Source organism: Ictalurus furcatus, chromosome 25, assembly GCF_023375685.1.
Source record: "Ictalurus furcatus strain D&B chromosome 25, Billie_1.0, whole genome shotgun sequence".
Lineage (NCBI taxonomy): Eukaryota > Metazoa > Chordata > Actinopteri > Siluriformes > Ictaluridae > Ictalurus > Ictalurus furcatus.
This window is the reverse complement of record NC_071279.1, coordinates 9,982,578-10,010,077: the sequence shown is the minus strand read 5'-3', so window position 1 is coordinate 10,010,077 and position 27,500 is coordinate 9,982,578. Positions and strand designations below refer to the sequence as shown.

The window sequence follows — 27,500 nt, the reverse complement described above, 5'->3', positions numbered from 1 at the left end:
AAACAGTGAGGCAGTTACTCTATGCAGATGTCTTAAAGGCGACACAGGTTGTCTGCAAATCTACCCTCCATGCTGGACTCAGTGGACTTTGAATTGAAAATCCACAATTTTTCAGACCCTTAGGGCACAATGAAGAACATAAACAAATTCTATTCTATGCATTACATTATATATTATTGTATTGTCTTCTGGGAAACATGTAAATATCTTATGTAGCTTCTGAAGGGCAGTACTAAATGAAAAAAAAATCTTTAAACAAAATAAGTTTACACCCCCCTGGCTCTTAATGTATCCTGTTGCCTTCTTCAGCATCAGTGAATATTTGCACCTTTTGTAATAGTCGTGTATGAGTCCCTCAGTTGTCCTTAACATCATATAGTCACTGTTGGAAAGGGGTCAAATATACAGAATATGCTGGAGAAGTACAGAATGTGCAGGACCTGGAGGATTTGAAGGATCTCTGAAGAACAGTGGGCAGTTTAACTGCTCAGGACAAACAAGGGACTTATGAACAACTCTCACAAAACATAAACACATCATGTCGTTGATCATCCAGGTAACGACACACAGTATTAAGAATCCAGGGTGTGTAAACCTTTGAACTGAGTAATTTGTGTGAATTCTGTTATTACTTTGTCTTGTGGATTATATGTAAACATCTGTTATGTGAAATAGCTGATTCAGGGCAGGGCTAAATAAAAAAACAACAAGCAATTTTTATGCGCTTAAAGAAAAATTAACATTTTGCAGATTCTGCAAGGGGTGTGTAATTTAAATTTATGAGCACAACCGTATAGTGAGCCTTTAATAATGACAAAACGTTTGCATACACACCGCAATTAAATTGTTGTTTTGATAAATAAGAAAAATAACAGAAGAGATTTTTGTGTTTCACTGTAAAAGTGGAGGAGCGAGAAGCACACGTTTAATGTTGGTGTTCCACAGGTGAACTGAAATGAAATAATTTACTTTATTCAAAGAGTGTATACCACTCCACTGAAATCTTTGATCATGCAAGTTTCAAGTGCTCTGTTATGAGCGTTGTCTGATGCCATGAATTTTAGATTTTCCTACACCCCATTCTTTCATCATGCTGATGCTGCTAAAACTCCCTGTATCACATTAAGATCCATTAGAATACTATACTGCATACATTCGTATATTCTGCTGATCTACTTTGCTTTAGTGAATGTGGTTGTCATCTGCTGGGTGTACAAAAGCATGGGTAGATTATTAACTCTTCATTTATGTAAAGTGTTCGCCCTATTGTCTGGAAATTGCGAGATGCCCTCGCCACCCGTAACACCGGGAGCAAAATTGGCCGAGCTCTCTAGGTGGAGGGATGATATTCTTTCTCGCTCTTCCCTTTTGATCATAGCGACGCTAGCCAATCACAGGCACCTGTGAGCTCACGTATGCAGAAGAGGGCAGATATCTCATTCCTTAAAGTATCTTGCAGCATGAGAAGCAAAAAAAAAATGCGCTTCAAGGAAATTATAGATCGGTGATGGTGAATTCAGTGACCTCTATTTTTTCTCCAGCATGCACTCCATTTGGTGAGTAGCTGGAACAGCTGAACATCTCTTCACCACGGCGACAGTGAGCCACTGCTGTGTCAAAGCTTCCAACCCCTGACCTCTTAGACCAAACAGAACGACAAAGAAGTGTCTCGCCTGGGACAACACAAATACACAAATTCAGGCCTTAATACATATGGAGTAACACTTTACTTAAGACTTTACACGAGACTACATAGCAACTGACATAAATCAACAGCATTTATTATTTTATTATTGGGGCGGCTGTGGCTCAGGTGGTAGAGCGGGTTGTCCACTAATCATAGGGTTGGCGGTTCGATTCCCAGCCCACATGACTCCACATGCCGAAGTGTCCTTGGGCAAGACACTGAACCATATGTTGTTTGCAATGGCAAGCTAGTGCAGCTCTGCTACCATTTGGAGTGTGTGTGTGAATGGGTGAATGAGAACCAGTGTAAAGCACTTTATAAACCCACTAAGGTTAAAAAGGATCCATATAAGTACAGACCATTTACCATTATTGCCTATTCCAACAAGTGGAGTCAACTGACACTGACTTACATTATAAGATCATGACAACTGACTTTTTTACCTCAGTAATTTTCCAATTTTCCAAGAGTAACATTGACAGCTTGTCAAGAGATTCGACATCAAAATTGTTAAATTGTCAAATAAAAATGGTTCATAGGGATTTGTTACAGCTGACACTTGTTAGGATAGTTCCTATAAATGTTTATGTAGGTTTATGCCAGTTGTACATGTCATATAACCTTTATATGCTTAAAAGGTTACCAATTAAGGTCTGACCAAGAATTGATTAGAAAGAAGGAAAGACAGACCATCTCTGAACTCTGACCTGTAGCAGCAGACTTAGGCAAAGCAGCCACCATGTCAGGGGTAGTGTGGTAGTGTTCAGGAGGCAGAGAGTCTGGATTTATCACATGCTGGACTGAGTGATAGCGGAGCAGCTGCAGCACTTCAGCAGGACTGGCACTGGGGTGAGCGTTCAGAAGAACTGCAGCTATGCCTAATTACACACACACACGAAAGCAGGTAATCAAAACCACATTCTGATGAAACTTGAGTGTGTGTTTGTGTGCGCTTGTTTCTAACCAGCAACGTGAGCAGCTGCCTGTGAAGTTCCACGCTTAGTGGTGAAGCAGGTTGGGCAGTCACTGGAGGCGCTGATGATGTCATCACCAGGGGCAAACACATCCACGCAGCGGCCCAGGTTGGTACCTGTGGTTCCTGAACTAAGCAGCTGGTCAGCAGCATTGGTAGCTCCTACTGTGATCACCTGCACATGGTCAGTATAGTAATAATATTATTATTATCAAATCTAGGCCACAATAGGACTATAGCTGCCTCATAGCTCCAGACTACCCAGATTAAATCAAGGGCTCGGGTTACTGTCTGTGTTTAGTTTCTGTGCATGTTCTCCCCATGTGTGTGTGGGTTTCTTTTGGGTTCTCCGTTTTTCTCCCATTTCCCAAAAGAAATGCCAGTAGGTGGATTGGTTACTCTAAATTGTCCAGGCATGTGCATGGCTCCCTACACTGGCGAGTGACGTTCCAAGTTATATGCCATTCTGATGAATAAGTGGCGTTTGGTTTATGCTTCGTAAATCGTTGAATATGCATAGTGCACTTTTAAGTCTAATTCATGTGAACATCAATTTTGAACCTGACACTATGTACACCAGCAGTCAGCAAGCCTCTTCCTTGTGATCTACCTTCCTGCAGGTTTCATCTCCAACCAAAATCTAACACACCTGTTTTAGCTAATCAAGAACTTCTTAAGGCAAGGGTCACGGTGGACACGATTATGGTTGGAGCTAAAGTCTTCAGGAAGTTAAAAAAAACCCAGTAGAAACCCTCATAGAACTTGCAATGGCTTTAATGGTTATAATGAGAATTGTATTGGTTTTAATGGAAACTGCAAAGGTCCCTGTGGGTCTCTACTGGTAATTTGTTGCCTTCTATTGGTGGCATGTTATGTCTAGTGGATACCATTTAGGACCAATAATGGAAATGTTAATGGTTTTAATGATTAGCTGATGGTTAGTTATTATATCTGTAGTGGAAACAATTAGAATTTCTGTGATGGTTTCTGCTGTTTTTTTTTTCAGCAGGGATGTACAAGGTCCAAGGTGAAACAAGTGATCTGGTTACTGACTGTGGAAAAACCTGGCAAGCAACTAGAACATCGACTTCGCCCCAGACCTTCTCACCCATCATCAGTGCCTGACCTCACTAATGCTCCTGTGTCTGAATTAACACAAATCCCCACAGCCAGGCTCCAAAATCTAGTGGAAAACCTTCCCAGAAGAGTGGAGCTTATTATAACTGCAAAGGGGGAATAAACGTGGAATGGGATGTTCAACAAGGACATATGGGTGTAATGGACAGGTGTCCACATACTTTTGACCATATAGAGTATGAATCTGTGCCCCTCTATGAGTGTGATGAGTGTAATACCTCTGGTTCTGAGGCTGGTGAGTACATGCAGGCATCATCCTGGTAATTCCCTGCAGCAGCTATCAGAACTGCACCAGAATGTACCATTTCTTGACAGGCAATGTTGAGAGTGCGACTGAACCCCCCCACAAATGGTAGTAGTATGATCACAGGCCTGACTGGCTGGGCCTGCAGAGATGCACGGATGTACTCCAGACCTGTAGGGAAAAAAAATGATTTGTGAAGTTTTTAAAATAGCAAGAAATATGCACAATTCATATAAAGTAGAGGCCATTTAAAAAATATTTTTGTCATGACATTAACAATAATATAAATTATTTTCTCTTTTCTATTGTGTAAACAGCTAACTTTGGTGTTTTGGGTTTTTTTTTTTTGTTTTTTTTTTTTACCTGCCAGTGCTCCAGACACAGTGCCTCTGCCCTGACAGTTGAGCACCCGCACAGTGTTCACACCAACGCCACGTGCCACACCAGAGTCTCGCCCACTCAACACTCCAGCTATGTGTGTTCCATGACTGTCACACTGACTAGCCTGCCACAGATGCAAAAACAAAAGATGGATATCCAGATGCTACTTTTTTCATTTTGCACTTAGCAATCTCTCTTGTATGAGTCTAAGATTCTTACTATCTGCAGGTATTTATTATACAGCATCAGTAACACTACATAGTGCTAAATGAATTCAATAATGAGTTGAGCCTGAGCTGAGGTTACTGTCAGGGTAGAACATGCAAACCTCCACCCAGTATCTGCATGTTTTCATTGGAACATGTGTCTGACAGGTGTTTCTAGTTGCCCAGGTGCACCCTGTTAGATTGATTGATTGTTTAAACAATTAATAGCTCTGAATGTCTACTCTTGATTTGAGCCCTGGGTTTCACCTGTAAGCACTTAATTTGTTGTTAAAATGGATAAACCAACATGAAGACCTAAGAGCTCTCTATGGGAGAAAAGCAAGCCATTTTGAAGCTGAGAAAAGAAGGAAGATCAATCCGAGCCATTGCAGAAGCATTGGGCATAACCAATACAATTTGGAATGTCCTGACACAGAAAGAAACCACTGGTGTACTAACAACAGACATCAAACAGGACAGCCAAGGAAAACAACAGCAATTGGTGACAGAAACATTGTGAGAGTTATGAAGAAAAACCTAAAAATAACAGTCAGTGACATCATCAACAACCTCCACAGGACAGGGGTGAAGTTATCATAATCCACTGATCAAAGAAGACTTCAAGAGCAGAAATATAGAGGCCATATCACAAGACACAAACCACTCATCAGCAGTGTGAATCAGAAGACTGGATTGGAATTCACAAAGAAATACAGAAATGAACCTCAAATGTTCTGGAACCAAGATGAACCTCTACCAAAGTGATGGAAATGCCAAAGTGTGGAAAAAGAAAGGATCTGCTCATAATCCCAAACACAGAAGCTCATTAGTCAAGCACGGTGGTGGTAGTGTCAAGGCTTGCGCTTAGATGGATGTAACTCACGAAGGTAGCAGCAGAATGAATTCAGAAGTCTACAGAAAGATTCTGTCTGCAAATTTACAGAGAAATGCATCCTAATCTAATTGGAAGGAATTTCATCATGCATCAAGACAGTGACCCAAAACACAGTCCCAACACAACGAAGGACTTTATCAGGAAAGTGGAAGTGGTTTTAGACTGGCCAAGTCAACCATCAGACCTTAACCTACCTGAGCATATATTTCAGCTCTTGAAGAGGAGACTGAAGGGAGAAACCTCCCAAAACAAACACCCGAAAGACGCTGTGGTACAAGCCGGGAAAAGCATCACAATAGACGAATGCAGCCGTTTTGTGATTTCAGTTGGTTTCCAGCTTGATACAGTTATTTGAAGCAAGGGATATGCAACCAAATATTAAGTTACTTTAATACTGTCTGTTCTTATACGTTTGCTCACCTAAAGATGTCATGTTCTGTGATGTTTAACACATCTAGATGTAAATATCAGGAAATGAAAGCTGAAATTCTCATATTCATCCTGATCTCAAACCAAAATATCTTCACTGTATTGCATAAACAAAAGAATTGGCCCTGCTGTTCTAATACATTTGGAGGGGACTGTATAAGGAATAACACATGTCTGGTAGTTAATGGAAAATAATCAACAATAATCGTAACCGTAAAGTTACAGCTATACTTCTGACTATTACAAAGCATGGACACTGTACACTCCTTCCAAAAATGAGAAATAAATGTCTCCTCACAGAAAAACTCTCTATCATCGATTACATCGATTTAAAAATCCGTTTGTGAATGTGGTGGGTCTGTCCATAATGTATTAGAGCAAGCGCATTAATATAGACCTGTGATTTGCCTTGCGGCTGGCGCTACTGTCCGAAACTGTTATAGGAAATGAATCAACATCATGTGACCAATCAGATGTGAGAACTCAACAGTACTGTGGTGTCATCATCAATATACAGTGACAGCTGTCTCCATCCACAGTAAAGGTTCCTTAGGCCTCTGACCTGCCTATGAACTCGGACTCCATCCTCCTCAGGCACGCTGTTGAAGTCTGTCACCATTACTTTTCCGTCGATCTCACGATGATTCGTCTGAACGCTGGTGTCCAGGAGGAAGACAGTCACTTGTGCTCCATCATCTGTATACACATGGAATTCTCATTCACATACGCGTTTCTCATTTCACATCTCCTACACATTGTCATTTTCACTTCCTTTCAGAATTTCAAAAATCCTTCACCTGAATAAAGCCATGGCATACTGCAAATAGCTTATGGTGTGTATGTATGCGCATGTGTCATGTGTAAGTGCACTCACTGGGTGGTGTGTATTTTCCAGTCTCATGCTTCGTCTGCATGATGCGCTCCAAGTTCCATGGGATGCCCTGGGCAAAAATGGACGAGTCCTCTTCAATGTACGCAACATGGGGCAGCTTCAGAGCCTGTGAGCGGCACACAGAGTGAAATTAGACGAGACGGGCAAGCAGGCTGTGTGCTGCACTCTGCTTTTCACTGGAGCTCAGACTGGTAAAGGAATAGTTTGACTAAAACATTTTTATTTTACCTCAACTTCTGTATATACCATACTGTACATATGGAAGATACACATATATACAGCTATACATATGTTAACAACATAACTACAAAATGAAGTTTGAGGTAAAAGCGTAACGATTTGGCCATGCAGTTTGTGTGATGCCAGACAGTGGTTATCATTTTCCACATATTTCTGTTCAGAAATTTCACTGCATTGCATAAGTATTCACCACCACACCAACGCAACTCAAATGGGCTTTGTGATTATTTGTCATGAATCTTTATGAAATCAACCGTAATACTGAAGTGAGAGTAAAATAAATAAATGAAAAAAAAATTGTGAATGCATGTGTTTACCCCCTTTGGAGAAAACCCTCTAAATTGGATCTGATGCAACCAGTTACTAGCAAAAGTCATATAATTAGTTGAATGGAGTCAACATGTGAGCAATATAGTGTCATGTGATCTCAATATAAATACACCTGTTCCTGGAAGACCCCAGGAAATCCTTACAGAGCACACCTAAACAAATAGCATAATGAAGACCAAAGACATTTCAAAATAAGCTTAGGACAATGTTCTGAAAAAGCATCAATCAGAGTTTTTTTTTGTTGTTGTTGTTGTTGTTTTTTTAATACTTTGAACATCATACAGAGCACCATTAAATCCTATATTAAAACATGGAGACACAATATGGCACAACCCCACTTCTGCCAAGAGGAGGCTGTCTACCAAATGTCAGTGACTAGGTATATAGGGCATTAGTCAGTATATTAGCTGATACATCTGTGATACAGAGAGAGAGCAAAGTATTTTGGAGAATTTTTCAAACAAAAGATCAAAAGGTTAAACAATAAAGACAATTTTTCACACCTTCTTTGCTCATAATAACCAAGGGTGCCAATATTAGTGGAGGGCACTGTATGAAATAGTGATGTGACCGTATACAGATCACTATATACCATGATAAAAAAAAATTTAAAAAAATCTGAAATGGATACACCATTTGTTATACCCGTATAAATAAGGCACGACAATAAATGTGCTCAGGTGGAGCATACTTAAAATATGCTACAAAATTTTTGAAACTGTATTTTGTTTATATATCAGGGTCTATTCTATCAAGGCTGTTTTAAGAGATTGTAGCAAAATGTAAAGTTTAATGCTGCTTCCGTTTTATATGGCACTCAGAGCCATCTTCGATACTGTGAATGTAAAGTTTTATTCAGAGACTGGGACATACCAAAAGTGTGTCACAGTTTTGTTTTTGCCCCATCAAACTTTTTAATACACTTTTCAAAGAAGATATACCATTAAAATACTAAAATGTTTTTTGTTTTTTTTTTCAATCCAGGCCCTTAGAGATAAATCACATGAATGTCACATGTAAAATATACACATTACACTTTTCACATTTAATGGACGTTGTAATGCACATGTATTTTCACCTGTAATTTTTTTCCACATGATTTTTTTTATTTCATGCCCCCGACACACACACACACACACACACACACACACACACACACACACACACACAATTCATTCACTTTCACATTTAATCAAATATTCTTCATGTTTCACCTGTTTTTATTTGGATTCATTTGTGCAATTTCAGGGCCAAAGTCAACTTCTAAGTCAGTACTATTAACTACTATGGAATCCTGGGTAATAATGAAGTAAATCATGAGATAAGCAATAAATACAGAGTAGTAAGAAATAATTTCCAAGAAAAAAATACAATGGTTGCTGGATTCAGAGGGGCAGGGAGGACCTAGAGACACATTTTGTGGCAGTATCTAACATTATGACTTCATGTATCTTTGTAGCCATAACTTAAAAACATACATTATTGTAGCTTTAAGGAATACAGCAAAAGTGTAAATTGCCTTTAAACAATAGCATGCATTTATAATGAACCAGGGTGTCAGATCATGACTCACAAGTTGATATATAGTCTTAATTATATTTTATGGAAACAAATAATATTGTACTGATCATTATTATTGCATTTAGATATCATCTGGCCACCATTCGAAATAAATTTCGGTCAACTGGGAAGATTTTAACCCTTGGACTTCTGGGGTCAGGCAACCCTAATTTTTACATAACTACAAGTTGATTATAGTCACCTAGGAGATATATAAGACTTATAGCTTAGTACTCTTTGATTATTGCTAACTTCATAATGAACTACCAAACCATTACTTCCTTATTACTTGCTGAGTAATTTACACAGTGTTCATTAGTAGATAATTTTACTAACTTAGATGTTAACAGAGAGTTGCACGTTTTTCCTGCTTAGTCGCTGGAACAAACGATGAGTTAGTGCAGGGGTTCCCAAACTTTTCCAGGGCAAGGCCCCCCAAATGGCATTAACATTTGACTGAGCCCCCCCTTTTGCAAGATGTATTTAAAACATTAAAAATACAGACTTCTGAATATATCCCCCTTTTTTAAAAAAATTAATAATTACATCTTACATCTTTACATTACATTACCTTAGGAATTGATTGTGTGGTTGTCTGAGAGTGAGAAAGAGAAAACATACTAGTGGGAGGGATGGGCACACCAAATTGTTAAGGCCCCCGGGGCGCCCCCTGGCGGCCCCCGAGGGGGCCGCAGCCCCCACTTTGAAAACCACTGAGTTAGTGGACAGTATTATAAGTTTTACAGTACTATCAAAGGTTCTAAGTGGAATCTTCATGTTTACCATGATGGGGACAACACTAGTTTGTACAGGACAGAAAGACAATCAAACAAACTATGTAAAGGATGGCTAATTTACCATGGGCAGGACTTCGCTGCTCATTTTAATCAGGAATCCACAGAAGGCTCCAGAGTAAGTGTGTGTGATGTGGATGGTGTGTCTGCTCCTGGCAGCCTGCGCACGCAGAGTGCTCACCGTCCGCTGCACGTGACTGTCGCGTGCTCCCTCCTGCAACACCACAAGGTACTGGTCCGGTATGCGCCACGCACTCTGTGCACCAAACACCACACACACACACACACACACACACACACACACACACACACACACACACACACACACACACACACACACACAGAGACACAGAGTCACGCACAAATTTCACCCAAAAACTTCATAGAAAAAAACACTGAGTTTTCATCTGCAGGGTGTAATTCATTGTCGCCATGTTGGTTTCCCTCTTACAGTAATTATCTAAATAATTCATAATGTGTTAATAATAATGTTCTAATTCAACACAGGAAACTTTGCTGTGTTAATAATGATGATGCATCATCTTTTTACAGAAATGTCCAAAACATCAATCAGCAAAAGTGTTTACACACATAATATGCCCACTGAAATGTGCTATGTGGCTTCACCATCACGCATATGATGGTGTTCTCTTCTTAAATGGGTGCTTTTTGATATGAATTAGTATGCTTTTAATATGAATAAGTATGCTGCATATACAGTGGTGCTTGAAAGTTTTTGAACCCTTTAAAATTTTTCCATATATCTGAATAAACATGACAAAAAACATCTTCAGAAGTCCTAAAAGTATATGAACAGATCCTAATTAAACAACTGACCCAAAAATATTACACTTGGTCATGCATTCGTTGAGGAAAATGACCCATTATTACATATCTGTGAGTGGTAAAAGTATGTGAACCTCTAGGATTAGCAGTTCATTTGAAGGTGAAATAAGAGTCAGGTGTTTTCAATCAGTGGGATGATGATCAGGTGTGAGTGAGCCTCCTATTTTATTTAAAGAACAGGGATCTATCAGAGTCTGATCTTCACTACACATGTTTGTGGAAGTGTATCTTGACCTAAAAAAAAAAAAAAAAAAAAAGGGAGATTTCTGAGGACCTCAGAAAAAGAGTTATTGATGCTCATCAGGCTGGAAAAGGTTACAAAACCATCTCTAAAATGTTTGGACTCCACCAATCCACAGTCAGATAGACTGTGTACAAATGGAGGAAATTCAAGACCATTGTTACCCTCTCCAGGAGTGATCAACCAAGAAAGATCAGTCCAGGAGAAAAACATGTAGTAGTCCATGAGGTCATAAAAAAGCCAGGGTAACATTTATGCAACTAAAGGCCTCTCTCACATTGGCTAATGTTAATGCTCATGAGTCCACCACCAGGAGTACACTGAACAACAGTGGTGTGCATGGCAGGTTTACAAGGAGAAAGCCACTGCTCTCCAAAAAGAACATTGCTGCCCATCTGCAGTTTGCTAAAGATCATGTGGACACAATGGCTTCGATTATTATGTTTGATCATTTCCACATAATTTACCACATTATTTGTTCTAGCAAGAAATGCAAAACATTGCCTATTGCACCTTTAACTGCGCAGGTAAAGTGCAGAGCAGGTCGCAGTCTCACCTTTGTGCACCTGAGGAACTCGGCCACGCCCTCAGTTCGAGGAGGAGGATGATGATGATGATGATGATGATGATCGATCACAGGTGCGTTCACCGGTTTCTCTTCAGGGTTGTCACAAGCTGCCAGCGCCGCCAGACACATCACGAGGAAAAAACTCATTTTCCAAAAGTCTGTTGTCTGCTTCGAGGCTATTATTCCGCAGACGTGTTTAAGCGCGTTAATATTTTCACGGGATGCTGCCACAGTGTGTGTGTGTGTGTGTGTGTGTGTGTGTGTGTGTGTGTATTAGATATTGTTCAGATCCTGCAGTAACGCGCACCTTGCAGGTTACTCTCAGCCTACACTCCAACGCATGCACCTGCTATTAGAGGAGTTGTTTTTGTTTTTTATTTAATGCTGTAGGTCTTTTGATAAAGTCAGTTACTTAAGGCGGGGCCTGATGACGTATGAAGTACTCACGCCACCGCCTTCAGATCGAACGATCGCTCCTTACGTAAGGACTTTTAGGAAACGGGGTCAGGTTTCAGTCTGAATCTGGAAGATGAAACTTTCCATGTTGATTCTCCATCAACTGTTCATATGATCTAAGTGTACTCCTCACTGGCATTCTGCGTCACCTGGGTTTATCTGTGATCTGATATTTGTGACTTGGGTATGAAGTATTTGTTTGGAATATGAGGCTAAAATACAGAATAAAATATTCATGTTTCTCATCCTAATTGCCTTGTTTTGTTCAATAAACATGACTCAATGCTTATCGAACCCACTAAGTATCATAATCATGTTCTAATGGTTAGAAGTGAAGCCTTTCTGAAATCACACTTTTGCCCCTTTTCATTTCAGGGTTTTTTTTTTCTTTCTTTCTTTTTTAATCCGGCCAATTTATTAGGAACATTCATGCAGTTATCCAGATAACCGCATCACAATGCATAACATCATGCAGATACAGAGCAAACACCTCAGTTAATGTTCACATCAAACGTGAGAACGAGGGACAGTGTGATCTTCATGACATTAAAGCGCACCTATTATGGTTTTGAAACGTACCTAATTTTGTTTTAAAGGTCTCATACAATAGATTTACATGAATCCAAGGTCAAAAACACTTCTAAAGTTCTAAGGTTCTAAAGTTAAGGTTCTAAAGGATTCATTCTAAACTCCTCCTTTCAGAGAGCATACTCTGCTTTGATTGGTCAGATGTGTCAGTCTGCTTTTTGTTACAAACCTACCTGGGTTAGTACAGGAAGTAAGTCCTTTTTTTGGGAATCAATAACTCTGTTTATTATGCGCTTTGATTTTTGAAACTTTGCAGACGTTTTTACATTCACAAACAGCTGTTTATATGACACACGACATGAACGGTAATATTTGAAAAACCATAATAGGTGCACTTTAATGGCCTTGGCATGGTTGGTGGTGCCAGACGGGCTTGTTTTGAGTGTTTCAGAAACCAGCCCACAGAAAAGCATCTCAGAATGCACAACGCATTAAATCTTGAGGCAGATGGGCTACAACAGTGGTATCGCAGAAACTGGACAGTTGAAGGCTGGAAAAACATAGCCTGGTGTGTAGTTTGGGGGAGCATGTGCCAACTGTAAACTGGAGTAGAACCCAGTGTGCTCTTCTGCTGTTGTAGGCAGTCCACCTCAACACTCAATGCGTTGTAAATTCGGAGAAGCTTTTCTGCTCAACACGGTTGTAAAGAGTGGTTAGTTGAGTTATCATAGCCTTCCTGTTAGCTTAAACCAGTCTGGCCATTCTCCTCTGACCTCTCTCATCATGGATGTTTTTCTCTGTGTGCTTTTCACACCACTGTGTGTAAACATTATATGTAAACAGTTATGTGTGGGAGGTCAACAGTTTCTGAAATAATCAAACCCTAGCCCATCTGGCACCAACAATCATCCCATGGACAAAGTCACTGAGATCACATTTTCCCCCATTATGATGTTTGATGCGAACACTAACTAAAGCTCTGTAGGATTTAACGTATTTTGCTGCTTCTACTGATTGGATAAATGCACGAATAAGCAGGTTTACAGGTGTACAGGTGCTCCTGTTTTGCATTTCTTGCTAGAACTGCTGTGTGGAGCAACGGTCACCTGCCCAAAAATATACACTAGACAGCAGTGCTTTGTCCAGAATCTGATATTGATGAACAATTTGCACACACTGTACATGGAAATTATCATTTTTAATTGTCCACATACTAGGTATGCGTGTCATATAAAATACTCAGTAAGTGTGTGCCGTATTTAAAGCCCTGTCACTGCTAAACTGATACACTAAAGCCATACAACCACAATTTCTTTCCCCATGCTTGATGGTTAATGCTATTGTCTAAGAGGCAAACATGAGACATGGTTTTGCCACCCTCAGTATCTTTAGCGTGATTGTATTATAATTGTGAATAGTTGTTTCAGGGCCATAAAAAAAATGCTGCTCTTGAATGAATTCAGTCAGTGCAACTGGAAACAAATAACAACTTCAAGTCTAAGTTAAGGCACCATCCCCTACATAGAGGTCTGAATGCACGACCTGAGTCGATACAGGTTCAGAGGTTATTCTATAAGCTTGCTAGAACCGAACATGTTCCATTCCCATCTCACATTTATATTATTCTGGGCATAATCCAGGCTAGCTGCATGTGTTTGAACTGAAATGATCTCTAACAATACGATTAGAGGTACGGATATTCCATAAGTAAATGTTTTCTTTTGCTTAATAGCAAAGTAAATATAACAATGCTGAAGTATATGAGTTGTTATATACACTGTTATGAAAAAAGGTTCAATCTAGAACTCCTACCAGTACTTCAGGTTTTTTTCTCTGGGGGAGTCATTAAAGGTTCTATGCAGAATCCTATTTCAGATCAGGGTTCCTTTTATTAATCTGGGTTCCTAACCCATCAGTAACACTTAAAGAGTACTTGTATCTAAAAGTGTCCCATAACTTGCCTTTTAGCTATTACAGCCTCTTTTATTCAGGAAGTACAAGGGAGACATACCTTTATCATAATCACAACCTTATTAAAGAACACAGAATAAACATACCTTTTAACAACTCACAACGACCCATAACAGGAAGAAACAACAAACACCTGCCTCTAAATATCCAAATATCCTAAACCTATAGTTTCTACATTTCAACAGGAACATGAAATGCATCAAGGATAACACTAAGAGATAAAGAGTAGATATAGGCCTAAGTTATAAATGACACCAGCGGTATGCTATATTTTCTCTATTTTCACTCCCTTCTTGTTAACCTTAGAACAAATCTCAGCACACATCATTAAGGGTTGATTAAAATATGCCAGTGAATTGACAAGTAGGGAACAAATAGGGGTGTAAAATAATGGAAATACCAGACCAGTGACCTGTCAATACCTCGTACATTTGCAGTTGGATATTATATTTAATTGTATATTTATATTTTCTGTTACCTCCCTGACCATTCATGCGACCGATTAACAAACGTGACCCATTAGCAAAGCCCTGCCACTCGTCACCAGTAGGTGGCAGTATAATGTTTATAGAAAACCCAACACTGCCTTCCAGCAAAAGAATTTTATCCCAGCAGACAAGCATGGTGGTGGGAACGTCAAGATCTGGGGCTGTACTAGGACAATTCCTTATCGTTAAAGGAACCATGAGGTGTACCAGCAGAGTCTTGAACAGAATGTTATGCCATCTGTTAAAAAGCTAAAACTGGGCCAAAAGTAGGTCTTCCAACATGACAATGACTCAAAGCATTCAAGCAACTCTACCAAAGAACGGCTCAGGAGAAAGAAGATTTGTGTTTTCAGTTGGCCAAGTGAAAGTCTTGATCTGAATCAAGTCCAATATCCATAAGAAAATCAAAACAATAGCATCAAAAACTCTTCTTAAATGTGTCAGGTTTTATCTGAAAGGTATTATAAATTATATCAATTATAAACCAATATACTGTATATTATTATATTGCATAAGTGTTCACCTCCCTTGAACCTTTCCATATTTTGTAGTGTAACAACCTAAAACTGGATTATATGTCATGAATCTGTACAAAATAGCCCCCAATACTGGAGTGGTAGGTGATGGGTATCAATACAGTTTGTAAAATTATTCACAAAATGCATAAGTATTCATCCCCACTGCTATGAAACTCCTAAATTCTTTTGGAAAGCGGCACATTTTGTTTTTGGCTCTGAGTTTATTTCTCTATTTTGCCCCCTAATGAAGTAGCACAGATTTGTTCTCTTTTTTTATTTTTCTCAAAATTTTGAATTCAAGTATGGTTTACTATTTCAATTTAGAACAGTTATGTCTCTCATTCCCCTAATGGTACATTCTACTATTTTGTGATGCACTATATGGCCAAAAGTTTGTGGACACACAAAGCAGATGTGTCTTCACTGATGACACCATAAACCCACAGTGGGACAACTGTTTAAAATAAACAAAATAAAATAATAATAATAAAAAACATGCCACTTAATAATCCCTTCAAAGAGGACAAAAGCTTACAGCGAAGGCACGGAACATAATAGTAAAGTAAATATTAAACATAATATTGTTATTATACAATGGCCTGAATAAAGCCATTATTGAAGATGAATAATAAATGAATTAATAAATCTTATAATACATATCACAATAAAAATATTCAACATAATAGCAAAGTTTTGCAATGTACAAACAGACCTCAGGTTATATACATGACTGATCATCAAACAGGTTGTTGTATTTTCTAATAAATAAAACAAATGTGTGATCATAATGGCTGTTTATTAAGCTGTTTAAATGGCCTGTTTATTTTTTTAGCCTGTGTTAGGATTAACATAACAAGAAAGCAAAAAATGAATACACATGAAATGTGCAAAGCAAAGCTAAATGTTAAAGGAGCAAAAATATTAATTTTAATATTTAAGTATTCAAGATATTGAACATTTACTTTCTTTGTTTAAAATAGATCAATATTTTTAAAACCTTCTGTTTACTTCCCATTTTAAAAGAAAAAACCCCCCAGATTTTCAATATGGTCTCAGTGTACACTTTACATATGATTATGTTTTCCACACGTTTATGTGAGTAAAACGGGAACCAAAACAAAACATGTGATGGTGCATTTCACGTTGTTATGCCCTGAAATTGCACATCTGAATACAAGTAAACACATGGAACCTCAATAATATAATATAATATTTAATCATGTGACAAAAATGAAACCTTATACGTGAAAAATAAACACGCAAAAATAAATACATCATGGGAGAAAATAACGTGTGGAAATATAAGATCACGTGTACTACATGTGAAAAGTTCACGTGAAGTTTGTGAAGCGTCTCTCTCCTACTTTTGCACCATTTCTTTTTTTCTGGTCAATCAGTGGAAACTTAGTTGTGCAGCACTTGTATCACAGTTAGCTACAGATTTAGTCTTGGACTGCATTCTGACCCATTTGTAAGTAGATTTGGATAAAAGCGTCTGTGAAATGAATACATTGCATCTGGAAATATTACAGGGTTCTATGAGATCAAACAGCTAAACAGCTTAGACTATTTTCCCGTATCTCCAGAAATGGCTCTTATTCGTCTGAGTGAAAGTTAATCCCAGCTCCTGTCTGTCCTGCAGAAATTCTCCTATTAAATATAGTCCGATGCTGCCTTCTGCAGATCTGTTATGAAGACTGCGTTGTGTTATGTTAAACTGGGTTTTGAGTTCAGAAAACAAATCTGAGATGAAAATCGTTGGAAATCTGCTGAAATGATTGTAAACCACTTCGCATTACAACTTTGAATGATAACAGATAATAAAATAGCTCAATGTTGAGGAAAATGACAATTACACTAAACTATGTTTGAGTGAGTGGATTTCTGAGTTGCACTATACTGACACCTGAATGGGTTGATATGCACCGTAATCGTTCAGTAAACCCTGTGTGCATGTGCATGTTCTCCTTATAAAGCAATGACTATGTCTGGTTATTTTCACAGCGTTGCAGCAGGACGTCTATCCAGGGTCGTCACGTTTGTTGGATGGCTGATGGTATAAACACAGCTGAACCTGAACATTAATCTAAATGTACTTGCCTCATAACAACTCTACATATCAGACACTAGTCCTGCACACGTCTTGTTTAACCATTTTATTCGTCATATTGCTCTTTTTGTTGTCTTCCCCAGCACACTTGATTGAAGAAAACATTTTGGCAGCTGCTGCCATTGTAAAGCTGTTGACTGTGATACAAAGCCGTATTCATGACCCGAACATAAAGTTTAAATATTTACTAGCTCCTTCTCTCACCACTTCCTCCTTTTATCCCCTTTAACTGTACTCCTGTCTCCATGGAAATGTGAATCACAGTTGGTAATGTGTATGTGTGAGTGAGTATCAGAGTGGAATGAGGCATTTGTGTGTCTCATAACCAGGATGTACTGCAACCAGTGCACTACCCATTCTGCATTTATGACCCCTGAGTTAAAAAGCATTTCAGACTTTTATTCACTATCCAGCTCTGTTTTTAAGAAGCTGGGATCATCCACCTCCCCATAGTAGAGATCAGTATCAGGTTGTGCAGCCCTGTTGTCTGGAAGAGAGGTACTCGAGCAGGCCTGGTGCATGCTGGGAGAGCTCTGGGCGATGCCAGTGATCTCAGGAGATTTTTCTGTCTCGGATAGTGAGAGGATTTCATCCTTTTCGACATCCTCTATCTGACTGAAAACAGCCAGAGGAGCCCTGACGGGTTCATCCGAACTGTCACTGGAATTAAAACAAAAAATAAAATAAATCAATTCTGCAAAAGTGAACAGCACAGAGGTGTACCAGGGCTATCATGGGCACAGACTCACCCAAACTGGACAGTTAAAAGTTTAGGGAAAAAAAATCACCTGGTCTTTTTCCAGTATTCATCTGTCCAGTTTGGGTGAGTCGGTGCCCATGATAGTATCAGATTCTTGTTCTTGGCAAACAGCAGTGGAACCCGAGATGCTTTTCTGCTCACCACGGCTATAAAGAGTGCTTATTTGAGTTACTATAGACTTCCTGTCAGCTCAAACCAGTCTGGTCATTCTCCCCTGATCTCTCTCATCAACAAGGTGTTTCAGCCTGCAAGCCACCACTCACAGGATATTTTTGTTTGTTGTGTGTGGAAAAACCCAGGAGATCAGCAGTTTCTGAAATACTCAAATCAGTCATCAGGCACCAACAACCTTGCCTTGGTTGATGTCACAGATATCACACTTTCCCCCATTCTGCTGTTTGATCTGAACATTAACTTGAAGCTCTTGACCTTGATCTGCACTGTGCTGATGCCACATGATTGGCTGATTAGATAACAGCATACATGAGCAGGTGTACACATGTGCATATTAAAGTGAACACTGAACGTATACCAGTGTGTATCAGTGTACATTCACAAAACAAAAACTTGGACATATCTAGTTCTCTGAAACAAGCATGAAATATCTTAGATCTTTGAGTCTGCTGGATTAAAACTCCATTCCATCGATATTACCATCAATATAATCTCATCATAGTCTACATAACCACATTCACTGTCTGGCCAGATTCAATCAGCAGACCTCTGAGCCTTGTTAGTGTAGGACTGATGGGAGAAGTGATGAATAACGATTGGTGATAGGTCATGCAAGCACAGTCAGACTGAGAAAGCCTCTGAATCTGATGTGGTGAAATAGATTGCATTAGTACAAGTGAATCGATTGCTGGTTATTTTGAGCATGTCTTTCTTTAACTGCACAAAGCTGCATTTTGTGTTTAAAATAGCTGGCCAGTAATTATTGTAATATAGTGTAATGTAAACCATTGCAACCATGGCTGTAGATCGATATTTAAACTTCAAACAAGAAGTTTAACTGGTTTATTTTGAACCTCCGACCAAGCCTTGGTATCATGTTCCTAGAAATCTGTTGTTCATGTTAGTGTGACCTACCTGACCTGTAGGACTTTGACTTCAGCACACAGCTCCTGTTTCTCACTGCTTCCTAACACTTCCCGTTCTTGCAGGATGAATGTTACCTAGAGAATGCAGCAATGTGACTTCTGTAAAGCTGACCAACAATGTGGACTGCTGTTATATAACATAAACTGTGCTTAGATAGGTAATGCTATATAATAGGTATGTGGTCTTTTCCTGGATGTCGCAATAGCTAATAATTACAATATGGATCAGAATTTGGTTTCGACTAGACCATATTTATACTGATACATTGATCATGTAGAGCAAGTGCTTGCAGGACAATAACATATACTGTATTTAGTCAGGTAAATAAGAAATAAAAAATAATTTCAATTGAACATTTACTCTGCAGTCCTGCCTTATCCAATGTGGTTGAACACAGAAATGCTGACATATAATAGGAAATGCAATACATTAGCAAATAAACAGAATCTGTTACTAAAACATGCAATTTATTTTTCTCCTTACCCGTGGGTAGCACTGGCACATGCTCCAAATTGTCCCAATGCTCACCATCAGCGCCCCCATTGTACAGAAAGTGACAAACACTTGAGGCTCCTCCACAGCCACCAAGAAGACTCCCAGTGCCACCAGCACCAGCCCCAGGACGATAAGCCCATAACGGTAAGGCTTGTTTTCTGCCATGTAGACTATGTATGGAGCTCTGGGGGGGGGAAAGAGAAAACAATCTGGAGAATAGAAATCCAGTGACTTCAGCTGCAATGAGGTCAAAATGAGAACAAGTAATCAGACCACATGTGACTGGTGGTTTGCAGAGAGAGAGGAGAGCAAAGCTGCCGGGATCATTGAAGTGCTAATGAAGCTTGACCAGGTGACCTTCCCCAAGGCTGCACCTGTACTGTGCTTAAGCAATTCTGTAAAAGTGAAATGCAGACAGGTGTACTGGGGCAGTTTGTGAAGGGTTGGGTGTATATATAGACTGATAAACACAAAGAAATGATCAGCATCTGTCAATAATACACACCAATGTACTAATAACCAATAGTTTAAATAATAATACATAAGTTAAGTTAAATGCATTTCAGTAATATCAATTGAAGCTGACCTACAATGTACACTGTGTACTTATTGTACATTGTCATTAGTGTCTAGTATATACTGTGAATGCTAGTATACTGCAAAAGTATACTGCAAAAATAAATAAAAAAGTGAGACAAAAACACCTGAAAACTAAATTTTCCACATATTTTGGCAATATTCATTATAATACAGTATGAAATCTTTATACATACCCTGAATAAAGACTGAAATCTTGATTTCAGCTTTATACTACTTAATACTTTATAAAGCTAAGTGAAACTAAAACAAGATTACGCAACAATTAATAACCATTGTGGGTTACAGCTTGGTTTCAACATATAATTTGTCTCATTCACAGATAATTTGGTTTTTATGCTGCAATCTGGTTTAGCCTTGTTAACTATCTGTTGTCGAATTACATACAGGTTTAATATTAGGCCACTCAGCTCAACAGCAATGCTTGCAATCTTATTGCTCCACACCGACATCATCAAATCTCAACAGCTTTTCAGCACGGAAGTGATGTATAGTGAGCAGTAAATTGATTTAATTCTTTTATTTGACATTAAACATCAAAATATCAAAGAGTGAAATGAAAAAGGTTTATACAAAAGTTAAGCAAATACACAACTCAAACATATATATATACTAAGTATATTTGATTTAAAATGCCTGTGGCACATATGCTTGTGTATTAAGTAGTGTACATGAGAAGGGAAGTATTGGAAAAGAGAAGTGTTTTACATTCAGTCAGGGCAGTGCATTTCTTTTACAACATGTCACTACATAAACTTGTGGCAAAATGAAAATCAAGAATATCCTCCTCTTAAATAACACACGCTGGTCCAAGACGTTAAAGTTTATGAGCCATTAAACTGATCAGTGGTCCAAGGCACTACCAAGAATTTAAAAAAAAAAAAAAATTGGCACTGTCAGGATAAATCCACAGTTATAATAGAAGATGCTTTCAGCTAGCAAAGCAAGACCAGTAAAGCAACACACACAGGAATTATAAACACACAAACTTTCTGTTACAATCTAATCTGTCTATCGGCTTAGCCAAAAATCTATTCCCTTTCATTTGCACCGTAGTGTTGTAGTGGTATTAATACTGTAGGATTGTCATGAAAGCATCTACAATGATCTGAAACTGTCTGTAAAGGGTCAGGAAGGTGGGGTGAAGTAATCTGTCACACACATTCCTAATAGCAACATAACAGCACTGTTCTTGGCACTGTCAATAACTATCTGGGATATTATACTATTCTTTCATTATCATTGTTTCCCATGCTGTAATGTGCATATTGCTCCTTTATAGTGTAGAAATGCAAATTCCCCACCAGGCATTACTCTGGATCTGAAACATGATTTTTCAAACTCAGCTCAGGGACTGTCAGGATCACTTCCTGATGTTGTCTCAAAAGAAGAACTTCCTCTCTTCCCTCTCAGAAAGCAACTATAAAAAGAAACTATTCGGCCAAAGTGATTTATGTTAAATCTGTCATTAAAGGACAGCTATGACTTTGCATGTGGTTCTACAAGCACATCTACAGCCTTTTCGCTGCCATTCACTTTTAGGAAAAGAAAATGCTTCTGTAAAGTATTCTTTGGATAGTTAAGAGTTTTTCTCAGAAGGAAACTCTTTGCTCTAGCATTCTATAAATGCCTTCCCCCAGAGGGCCAAACCTGTTTTTTTTTTTTTTCCTGAGGAGTACTACTTTCCCACTTTATCCACTACTACATTCAATTAAAAAAAAAAAAAAGACATACTTAAACTATTTGTCTCGATCATTATAAAGAAATAAGGACAAAATATTTTTCTCCTGGTGTAAAATAGCTGGAAATCTATAGCCACGTTTCCATCCAAGGTTTTTTTTTTTTTTCATGAAAAGGTTTAGTGCATTGAAATTTTTTTGGTCTCCCGCTACATTTAGCAGCCTGATATAACGCCGCATTAGTTTTTCTTTATTAGCTGTGCACACACACATACACATCAATGGACGGTTTTACTAACCCTGAAGGTTTCCCCACTGCAACACTGTAGTGTCGGTGCAGGATGCCAGCTTGAGCAGGGCGAGAGCAATCCGCTTTCAGGTCAAAACCAGTGATTGGTGCTAATCTGCGATGGGCGCAGCTCTCCAACACTACCTCCACCATGGGCGGGGCCGGAGTGGGACCCATTTTCAGCTCGGGAGTTTAATGCCCAAGACCAGCCCTTTTTTTCGTGGTGGAAGAACTTTGATAAATGAAGTGGCAGTTCAGTTCTTACTATCCCATTATATTTATTACTGACGTGTTTCAACAAGAATATAAAGATAAATAACAAATGACATACTGAGTATTGTTTTCTGTTATAAAAGTCCAAATGTAACATTATGAAAAAATGTTTGTTTGCATTCAAACAAATATGAAGTATTACAGTAAGAAATATACTTTTTTGGTATCTCCATGGTAACGAGCTGAGTACGCGCATTTGCGTGTGTGTGTGTGTGTGTGTGTCTGTGTATGTGAGAGAGAGAGAGAGAGAGAGAGAGAACACGTGTTGAGCCAAGTAACGTGAGAAAACGGCACTTTTTATGCATAAGTAACTGATGCGCTGCTTTAAATAAAAATGAAGTGTAATTCATTACTTTCCTTATCAGTCACACAATAATGTAACACAAGCTTATTTTATGAGCCAAATTTATGAGCGGCCCACTGGGAATTCTCCCGATTCTCCTGATGAGCCACTCCGGCTATGCCCATGGACTTCAGCATACTATCAGACGAGCAGCTGCTCCATTCTGACCTCGTCCTCTGATATTTCTTACAACTGCAATTATTTGTGAAATTAAAATGAAAGTAAGCTGGTCAATTTTGTTTCATTATCTCAATACTCTATCTATTTTCCCATGATTTGAGGACACGCGGGACGCAAAAGGTATACAAAATTTGTGATCTACACAAAATGATGTATATAACCGGCTCAAGGGCAGATTTATTTTGCGATACACCAAAACTTATGCGACAATTTGTTTTTTTTTAAAGGATGACATCATCACGCACACCATTTTATCGATAAAAGGAGAACTGGATGGAAACAGGCAGTAGACGGCAAATATCCCCAACTTATTTTTACACACTTTCACTTTGTCGATAACAGAAATGGGCAAAAAGTTGTTTCCTAACTTTTTTGCCCATCGTAGAAGGAGAAACCAAACCAAAAGAACTCCCTGAATATTGTGTACTTAAAGTACAAAACCACCCCCAAAAAACAGTCAGTTTATTTATCAGCCATAAAATTGACTCCTGTCCCACTTTTAGCAGAGTTTTATCAATGGCTCTAAACTTTTTGGGCAAAAAAGCATTTACTCTGAAGTAAAAATTTACTCTGCTGGGGATTTCCATGTCAGGGGCACTTCTAAGGAGTAAAAACGTAGACAAATTTCCACATAGGATTAAAGTTGCAAGTTACTTGGTATTATTAGGTAATAAAAAGTCATATAACTAGCATGAAGCCATTGATGAGGCAATGCTACTTACTGGATATAATCAGACGAGCTCATAATGGCCACTTATGGTTTTCAAACTGCCTGAGTGATTTACAACAAATACGGAAAACATACAGCCTGGGATTCAGCACTTAGCTCTCATTAGCACCTAATTGGTTATCATTGTTCTCAAGTGGTCAGGACGGCTGAGTCATAATCATAGCTGGCTGTGGGAGTGTGGTGGTCTTCATGACAGTCTCATAGGATGGTGGAGGCTCCATGTCCCAGGGAGGTGGCGTTCCAGGTAGGCTGTGGAGACCGGGGAGTATTGCAGGGGAGTTCTGGGCTGAGCGCCGCTCTTCTGCTGAAGCTCTGCGGATCCTGTCCAGCCTCCTGTAAACGATAAAGAGTTATAAATAGTTGCCCACTGTGATAAGTTGCCAGCCAATACAAGACAAGATATTTCCTTCCTCAGAGCTAAAAGCACTGGCTCTATATTACTTGTTTACTTCAGGTATCTGCTAGATAAATTTTCCAATAGTAGACAATTGATAATCATGTATTTTATTTTGCCCATTTATTAATTTGGTCACTATAGACAAGCCAATGCTATCAAGAGAACGTCTTCCAGTTCTATATCAATAGAATAGTGTTTAGAGGTAGGGTTTTTTTAGCTCCCCCCCCCCCCCCCGCAAAAAAAAAAAAAACCACTAACCAAAGCATCACAAACTTTATTTAAAAAAAAAAAAGGGAAAAAAAAGATGATAATGTAAATAGCATTCTTTATGTAAAATTCAACAATAATCTAGGTTAAGCTTCATCACTGGGCAAGACTTTAGAGACTGTATATAATGTGATATGAAAGTACATTTTATTATTTATAGTATATTATTAAGCTGTCATCTTCAGGCTTCCTCTTATAACAGAGAAGATGCACAGATATCTTTAAATCAAACAGAGAAAGAACAGATCCTGTCTACCTGCAGCCAGAACATCAATCAAGACTTTCAGCTGGCTAGCAGTCAAACAAAACTTAGTAACTTCATCAGAGCTTGCAACAACATGGTTTTGCTCTTGTACTTCATGATGCTTTTACAATCCCAATTCTGAAAAAGTTGGGACAGTATGGAAAATGCTAATAAAAACAAAGAGGAGTGATTTGTAAATGCACTTTGACTTGTATTTAAACAAAAAACGTATAACAACAAGGTATTTCATGTTTACCTTTGAAGGTATACGTTTATACTCATGATCTCCAATCCCTGTCATGAGTCTGTAATGGATATCCTGACATGGGCTCGGGAATACTTTGGTAAACCTTTGACAGTGAACACCATTTGCCGCTGCATCCACAGATGCAAGTGAAGGCTTTACTATGCAAAGCGCCGCCGACTTCTCTGGGCTCGGTCTCATCTGAGATGGACAGAAGCACAGTGGAATCGTGTTTTGTGGTCCGACGAGTCGACATTTCACATAGTTTTTGGACAAAACAGCCGTCATGTTCTCGGGGTCAAAGAGGAAAAGGACCATCCAAGCTGTTATCAGCGTCAGGTCCAAAATCCAGCGGCTGTCACGGTATGGGGAGGTGTCACTACCCATGAGTAACTTGCACATCTGTGAGGGCAGCATTAATGCAGAAAGATATGTATTTGACATTTTGGAGCAACATATGCTGCCATCCAGAGCAGGACAATGCCAAACCACATTCTGCCTGGATTACAAGCGCATGGTTGCGTAAGCAGAGAGTGCGGGTGAATGGGGGAAAATTCCACTTGCTAAACTTAACCAACTGGTATCTTCAGTTCACAAACACTTACTAAGTGTTATTAAAAGAAAAGGTGATGTTACACAGTGGTAAACAGTCGACTGTCCCAACTTTTTTGCAGTGTGTTGCAGTTGTCAGATTTGAAATTAAGTGTATATTTTCAAAAATAGATCAAATTCACGAAGTAAAACATCAAATAATGTGTTAATGCATTTTCAATATAGTACAGGGTGAAGTGAATTTTCAAATGACTCTTTTTGTTTGTTCTTTTGCATTTTCCATACTGTCCCAACTTTTTTTCAGAATTGGGGTTGTAGTATTTTAAATAAAAGATACAAATTAGCATGCTTATTATCAACTTGCGTTATCATATGTTTAGGGCAGGAATCAACAAAGACCCAATGTAAACAGAAATTCAAACAACCCAAACCTGGCATGACTATTTTTGAAAATTTGCAGCCTATTTGCTCATGCTCAGGGCTTAGTGGAGTAGACCCAGTGTTGAGTATATACAATCAGCTGGAGTGTTTATGCTCTCATACAAACTACGTCAATTCCAAAAAGAGACAGAGGAGGAAAAAAGGGAGAGACCCTCTAGAACATTTTAGATGATGTCAGCAAAATACTCTTTCCAGCCCTTGCAAAACTTGCTTTCAGCTGACTCTGGTTTCTGTTAGCATTTGTTTTCCTAATCATGCGATTACCATCAAGAAAGCACAGGGATTTGGCAACAGATGCAACTCATGTCCTCTCCAGCCTAGTTCTGAGAAACAACCCTAGCATTGTCTCTCGTGAACACTCCGGTCTGAGACCGCTTTGGTGACATACCAACAGCTCAAAAGAATTTGACTGGAAACTTGCCTACTTTTTCTTGCTCTCAGACATGGACCAAATTAAGACAGAGGAAGTTGTTCAGCAACCACTGTGTGCTTTGTCTTGAACTACCGATCTTACAGAATAAAAGGGCACCTAACGCCACAGCAAAAGTTCACAATAAACTTCAAACAGCTACATTTTTGTCTACAGTGGTCTGTCCACATGCACTGAGGTATCTGATGTGTATTACAACCTGTGACCAGTTCAGCTCCAGCACTGTGCCTCAAAAGTTTCTAGAAGAAATAAGTGCTGAGTTCATGGCTTCCCCTCGCAATTTGTGCTTTAGACTGGGTTAAAGAACAGGGTCACAGTCAGGACAGGGTGCTGGACCATCATGTCTGTCATCCACTGGAGGAACACTGCAGTTTTACCCCCACTTGTTTTCTCTATCTTCTCTATTTTATTACCACATTTGTCGTTTTTATTTTTGTTTACCTAAAGCTAGTGCTAAAACTAGATGGCATGGAAACTCAAACAGAACAAACCTGCAACCACTTTTCATTTGATTGTCTCAGCGTCTTTGCCATTTGCGAGCCCTGTTTGCCTTTCTCTCACCTCGCTATAATGTTACTCATTAACCCTCAGGCTCTGTTTACTGTTTAGCAATGGATGTTCCAGATAATCTCTAATCTTCATCTCAAGTATTAGCGGCATAAAGAAATAGCAACAGAATACTCCTGGTTTCATGTCATTCATGGTTCCACATTAAAAAGGACATAAGGGCTTCTTTACCTCTGCAAAGCGATGGCTTGCTCATATGTGTACTGGGTGCCGGTGCGCGAGGTCAGCAGGAAGTGACCTGGGATGGTCATGTTATGGTTGCTGGACTTCATCACTCTGCAGAAGGAGCAGATGAGAACACCGAAGCCAAGTGCAGCAAAGGCAGCCCCAAATGCAACAGTGTACACTGTAGCAAACATCATGAGGACAACACCGAGGGCCATCAGCAGCACCCCCACACTCACCAGTGCTCTGTGG

The 27,500-nt window shown here is 39.0% G+C and overlaps 3 protein-coding genes across 3 annotated transcripts in view; all 3 read right to left on the bottom strand.

Annotated features, from left to right (window-relative positions):
• The window catches only part of pcsk9 (proprotein convertase subtilisin/kexin type 9), a 14,593-nt gene extending 3,022 nt beyond the window's left edge, over nt 1-11,571 (bottom strand). Inside the window, exons 1-9 of the mRNA XM_053614851.1 lie at nt 11,412-11,571; nt 9,833-10,024; nt 6,827-6,950; nt 6,515-6,648; nt 4,405-4,546; nt 4,016-4,212; nt 2,652-2,835; nt 2,395-2,565; nt 1,525-1,673 (exon numbers count right to left, since the gene is read on the bottom strand). Of these exons, the coding sequence (XP_053470826.1) occupies nt 1,525-1,673; nt 2,395-2,565; nt 2,652-2,835; nt 4,016-4,212; nt 4,405-4,546; nt 6,515-6,648; nt 6,827-6,950; nt 9,833-10,024; nt 11,412-11,570 (1,452 nt within the window). The 5' untranslated portion in view covers nt 11,571. The remainder of the gene's footprint in view (nt 1-1,524; nt 1,674-2,394; nt 2,566-2,651; nt 2,836-4,015; nt 4,213-4,404; nt 4,547-6,514; nt 6,649-6,826; nt 6,951-9,832; nt 10,025-11,411) is intronic.
• Nucleotides 11,572-16,672: 5,101 nt separating this feature from the next.
• On the bottom strand, nt 16,673-20,223 carry bsnd (barttin CLCNK type accessory subunit beta). The gene is made up of 3 exons (XM_053614349.1): nt 19,839-20,223; nt 19,344-19,429; nt 16,673-18,154 (listed from the first exon to the last, which is right to left on the bottom strand). Exons 1-3 carry the CDS (start codon nt 20,013-20,015, stop codon nt 17,893-17,895), a joined length of 525 nt encoding a protein of 174 aa, XP_053470324.1. The 5' UTR covers nt 20,016-20,223; the 3' UTR covers nt 16,673-17,892.
• Nucleotides 20,224-20,737: 514 nt separating this feature from the next.
• The window catches only part of si:dkeyp-51f12.3 (uncharacterized protein LOC107988041 homolog), a 10,011-nt gene continuing 3,248 nt past the window's right edge, over nt 20,738-27,500 (bottom strand). The window contains exons 2-3 of the mRNA XM_053614554.1: nt 27,255-27,500; nt 20,738-24,274 (exon numbers count right to left, since the gene is read on the bottom strand). The exon at nt 27,255-27,500 is cut by the window's right edge and continues 225 nt beyond it. Of these exons, the coding sequence (XP_053470529.1) occupies nt 24,079-24,274; nt 27,255-27,466 (408 nt within the window). The 5' untranslated portion in view covers nt 27,467-27,500 and the 3' untranslated portion in view covers nt 20,738-24,078. The remainder of the gene's footprint in view (nt 24,275-27,254) is intronic.

Bases quoted from the DNA above. Each gene is read 5' to 3' on its own strand.
- bsnd (XM_053614349.1), bottom strand. From the start codon at position 20,015: ATGGCAGAAAACAAGCCTTACCGTTATGGGCTTATCGTCCTGGGGCTG. The intron at 19,430-19,838 runs GTAAGGAGAAAA...TGCATTCTCTAG, and splicing joins TGTGCCAGTGCTACCCACGG to GTAACATTCATCCTGCAAGA. The intron at 18,155-19,343 runs GTAGGTCACACT...TTTTAATTCCAG, and splicing joins GTCAAAGTCCTACAGGTCAG to TGACAGTTCGGATGAACCCG.